This window comes from Chenopodium quinoa, unplaced genomic scaffold (genome assembly GCF_001683475.1).
Source record: "Chenopodium quinoa cultivar QQ74 unplaced genomic scaffold, ASM168347v1, whole genome shotgun sequence".
Classification (NCBI taxonomy): Eukaryota; Viridiplantae; Streptophyta; class Magnoliopsida; order Caryophyllales; family Amaranthaceae; genus Chenopodium; species Chenopodium quinoa.
This window is the reverse complement of record NW_018743050.1, coordinates 12,359-17,054: the sequence shown is the minus strand read 5'-3', so window position 1 is coordinate 17,054 and position 4,696 is coordinate 12,359. Positions and strand designations below refer to the sequence as shown.

General features: G+C 38.3%; 1 protein-coding gene across 2 annotated transcripts; it reads right to left on the bottom strand.

Annotated features, from left to right (window-relative positions):
• Positions 1-234: 234 nt before the first annotated feature.
• LOC110730800 (OBERON-like protein) lies at positions 235-3,983 on the bottom strand. 2 transcript variants are annotated; one of them, XR_002513154.1, is made up of 4 exons: positions 3,816-3,983; positions 1,725-3,339; positions 565-1,249; positions 235-435 (listed from the first exon to the last, which is right to left on the bottom strand). XR_002513154.1 is itself a non-coding variant. In XM_021910622.1 (3 exons), exons 2-3 carry the CDS (start codon positions 3,211-3,213, stop codon positions 639-641), a joined length of 2,100 nt encoding a protein of 699 aa, XP_021766314.1. In that variant the 5' UTR covers positions 3,214-3,339; positions 3,816-3,982; the 3' UTR covers positions 235-638. The 2 variants fall into 2 exon arrangements, 1 of the variants encoding a protein (XP_021766314.1); XM_021910622.1 differs by having other exon boundaries at positions 235-1,249; positions 3,816-3,982.
• Positions 3,984-4,696: the final 713 nt, after the last annotated feature.

Sequence of the window (4,696 nt, the reverse complement as noted above, 5' to 3'; positions counted from 1 at the left end):
AGCGCAGATTAATCGTGCTAGTTATTTGAATTCCTTGGAATCCATGTCTAGTTTAAATCCAACTTAACATCTACACAATTTCGCTACTCGTATATGCAAAAACTTCACGAAAAACATCTTTGCACCATGGCTTTGACTATATGCTCTCTTCACCTTATTTTACAAACTAACTAGTTGTGTTTCTTAAATTTAAATAAAATTACAAGAAAGATTCAGATTAAACAAAACCAGACATGACGTTGTATCTAATTTACCATATAAAAAATTAGTTGGACCAGAACAGGCCTTAAATAAATAGTCAAACATATTGAGAAGTTATTTTGGAGTCACCCTGTATGTGCATTATACACACAAATTAGGATGGGAATGAAATACAACAACAGCACTATATAACATACAATAAACTAGTTAATCCATCACAGCCAGCAAATTATGCTGAAAAGAAACACAGAAATCGACATCAGGATGAGAATAAGTAAAACAAGACCTTGTACATTCACCACTTCCTACTTTAGTACAACTGCCAGTTAAAAAATGCAAGAAGTTATAGAATAAAACCAGTACCTGCAATTGAACCTCGACATGTCCTAGGAACGGCATCTATTCTTTTACCATTCATACGAGGGATTATATCATATTCATGAATTCTTTCTTCCAGAGTTCCTCTCACTGGTCTGGCAATCAGCACTGGATGAAACATTGTACACATTTTTTAGTGCATTAGAGAACATATGTGAAGAATCATTCACATCATTGCCATGCGTAGCACGAGAACTATCCTGAGATTTCATCTTCTGGAATAGGTATTGCTTTTCTGCCTCTGCTTCGCTCAGCTTAAGTTTGAGGTATCTAGTGCGATAGTCTTCTTCTGATTTCTCTGATTTGGCAAGAGCAATTTTCTGGAGCATCTCAGCTTCTCGTCTAGTCTCATCAGCCTTAAGCTGGAACATGTCAGCTTCTGCCTGTTTAAGTTTCACAATGCTTTCAAGCTCATCTATCTGTTGCTTCCTTCTCTGCCTTTCAAGCTTCAGCTCTGCTGCTTCCCTAGCTTTGTCTTCAAGCTCACGGTCACAAGTTTCAAGATTAAGGCGAGCTTTCTTCAACATCCTTAGCTTTTCTTCAGCCACCATCTCCATTTTCCTTATAGCTTCCTGTACAACTTCTGCAATTTGTTTGCAGGCTTCCTGTGGTGCTAACAGTCTTCCACCTTCCCCCATTCCTGCATTTCTCGATGGATCCGCATCGAGCTCTTCAAACAAGGGAAAATCATTTAATAGTATGTTTTATGGTTTTTATTATAAGATTCAACATCTTTATTAATTATGAATACAAAGTGACTAGAACAGGGCATCATCAAAAGTTGATATAAAGGACAATACCCTTCTTCTTTGGACCAAACTATAGCATTCTTTCAGCTATGATGTATAGACTATAGAGACATTAAACTTAATACGAAGTACTTTGTAAATATAGGAATATGACATCTTACTAGTAATAGCATGGTGCAAAAAATTGTGAAACAACAAGAAAAAACGGTGAGAGGTTTTAAAACACATCATTACCATTCTCTTTTGAAGCAAAATTAATTAATAAACCTTTTTTCCAATTTTCTTCAGTCCTTTTTATAACACATTCAATAGTATATTGTAGGTTCAATACTCATAGTCAAGCATATTCAAGTTTCATATGGATAAAATCTAATGATAATTAGATAAAGCAGGTACCTTGGAAGAACATCAGGATCGCCCTGCAAGCTGCTGACTCAGGTAGTCCACTCTTCATCTTTTCTACAAGTTCCTCACACTTCCAGAATAGTTTCCTACCTTTAACATCTTCACTTCCACGGAAAATGCGTTCAACTATGTCAAGTTCCGTCATAAGAGCTGTCCTGCTCCAAGTGGGGGCACAATGCTGGAACACATCTTTAACCCAACCTAAAAGTTCAGATGTCCTATTGCAAGCCCTACACCTAAACAACATCTCAGCCTGTCCAGTCCCAACCCTAGCAGATGTACCCATGCAGATTAATCCATCACGTATTGCACAATCTGTATGGGTCCAGTGTGAACATAAGTCACAACCAATCCATCGGCATGTATTCACTTCAAAGTCAAACTTAGTACATATTACACACATACAAACATTACAGAAACCACTCTTATTTGTGCACACATCACAGGTACAGTCATCCACAGGAAGCTGGTTTTGACACGCAATATTTCGACATCTCTTACAGCCAAATATTTCAATGAGAGAAGTTTGAGAAAGGCAGACATTAGGATGCAAGAAAGCCTGGATTCCCATCTTCATGGCAACAAGAACTTCAAGTTGCACACGGTGGGCTCGTCGCAACATCTTAGGAGTTAAGTCCGACCTACTTTGAACAAGCTTCTGCAAGCCTAAGAATTCCTCCCGCTGTTGTGAGCCACCATTTCCTTCAAGAACAACACGCAGGCCATTCTTCAGCTCTTCAAGGTATTCATCGGGAAGAACCTGCATTTTCTCAGAGATGACATCGACCCTTTCTTCAGCTATGGTACGGAGAGTAATCTTATCTCCCGTAAAGATTCCCCTCCTAACCACTGATTGCTCAAAACAATCATTATCATTCCTCTCATTCTCCCGCTTTGTCATCACGAATCCATTTGCAGTTGGTGATCTATCTCGTGAATAATCATTACCATTCCTCTCATTCTCGCGCTTCTTCCCCACAATTCCATTAGCAGTAGGTGATGTATCACGTGAACCAGCTTGCTCAGAACAATCATTATCATTCCTCCCATTCTCCCGCTTCTTCCTCACAATTCCATTAGCAGTAGGTGACGTATCACGTGAACCAGCTTGCTCAGAACAATCATTATCATTCCTCCCATTCTCCCGCTTCTTCATCACGAATCCATCTGCAGTAGGAGATGTATATCGTGAATAATCATTACCATTCCTCTCATTATCCCGCTTCTTCGCCACAATTCCATTAGCAGTAGATGACGTAGCACGTGAACCGGCTTGCTCAAAACAATCGTTACCATTCCTCCCATTCTCCCGCTTCTTCATCACAAATCCATCCGCAGTAGGTGATGTATCTCGTGAATAATCATTACCATTACTCTCATTCTCCCGATTATTCGCCACAATTCCATCAGCAGTAGGTGACGTATCACGTGAACTGGCACTCTCAGTAGGCGACTCCTGTCCCTGATTCTGTACCAACATGACGACGACGACAACAACTGATACTACGGCTACTCAGAGACGATTGCCTTCAAATCGTGCTCATCCGATGCTCAATTAACGTTTTCAAACAGAACACCTCCCAAACAAGAAGTAATCAACCAGCTCCTGATTTCAATTGAAAAAACCAATCACATTTATACTCCCAACTCAAACATCTACAACAGGTCTAAATCATATTCTTAAATTGTAATTCATCAACAAACACATAAGCGTACTAATTTTGCTAATTATAAACTCAAATTCCCAGCTGAACAAAATCAAATTACTCCCAATCGCAACCATTAAAGCAATACAAATTAATAAAACATAAATAAAATCAAACTAATCGAAAGATTCCTAATTAAGGAAAAAAAATCAAGATTTAGGTCAAATGTTTTTCTCATTAATTTCAACGATTCAGAGATGAGTTCAAGCAAAATCAGAACAACAGCAGTGCAATTAAACAGAAATGTAAACTAAAACAAATTCCAGATCAAAAACTGAACAAAAAAACAGCAAAAAAAAGTGTAATAATTCGTCGAAAAATTGTGAAATTGAATAAATTCAGCAAAATCAGAGCAGAGAGAAAGATAGAGAAATACCAGGAGAGAGAAAAACCCTAAAAAAAGGGGGGTTGAGCCGGAAAAATTGAGAGGATGAATTTGGGAGAAAAATGTTTGGGGAGCTAACTAAGCATTGACGAAGATGAAAAGTCTAATGAGTGAGCAAAATATGTTAGAAAGTATCCGTTGCCGGTTGCTAACAAAGTAAAACCGTGTTGAAAATTCAAGACTCTCTCTCTTTCTCTTTACCGCTTTCACCGGTTGCCTGGTTTCTCGTTCTTAAAGAAACCATTAATCTTTAAGAATTATTTCATAAATGCAAAATGCCCTCTTTCTTCTTAAACAAGAGCTCGTTTTATATGATAATGATGAATTGATGATTTTACTACTCTTTTTTTTTTTTTAAAGATATTTTTTGTAAATAACCACTTTAAAATGTATCATGTGTTGAATTAACCGTCCTTTTTTAAAAAATTAAAAAATATCACCTCTATTTTATAAAATTAGTAGGTTTTACCACCCTTATCATTTTTCCGACCATTTTTTCGAGTTAGGATTTTAATATAAAAAATTAATAACATATCCCTGCCACCTCAGGTAGCCGGCAGCCCTGCCACCTCCAGCACCCTTTCCCTTCCCCGTCTCCGTTTCTGGCATCCTTTTCTTTTTTTTGTCCTTGTTTCCGGCCCCTTCCTTTCCCCCTTAACAATTTTGACCCCCTCCAGGGTTTAGGATAATTTTGACCCCCTCCAGGGTTTAGGATAGTTTCGGGGTTAGGGTTTCAAGTGAGGGTTGGAGTTTCAGGTTAATAGGGGATTTCGGGTTTGAATTTTAGGCGAGAGATCAGAATTTTCAGGCAAGGGATCAGGAATGGGTTATTGATGGGCGTGCGAATGGTCGTACATTCCACACTCAATCAA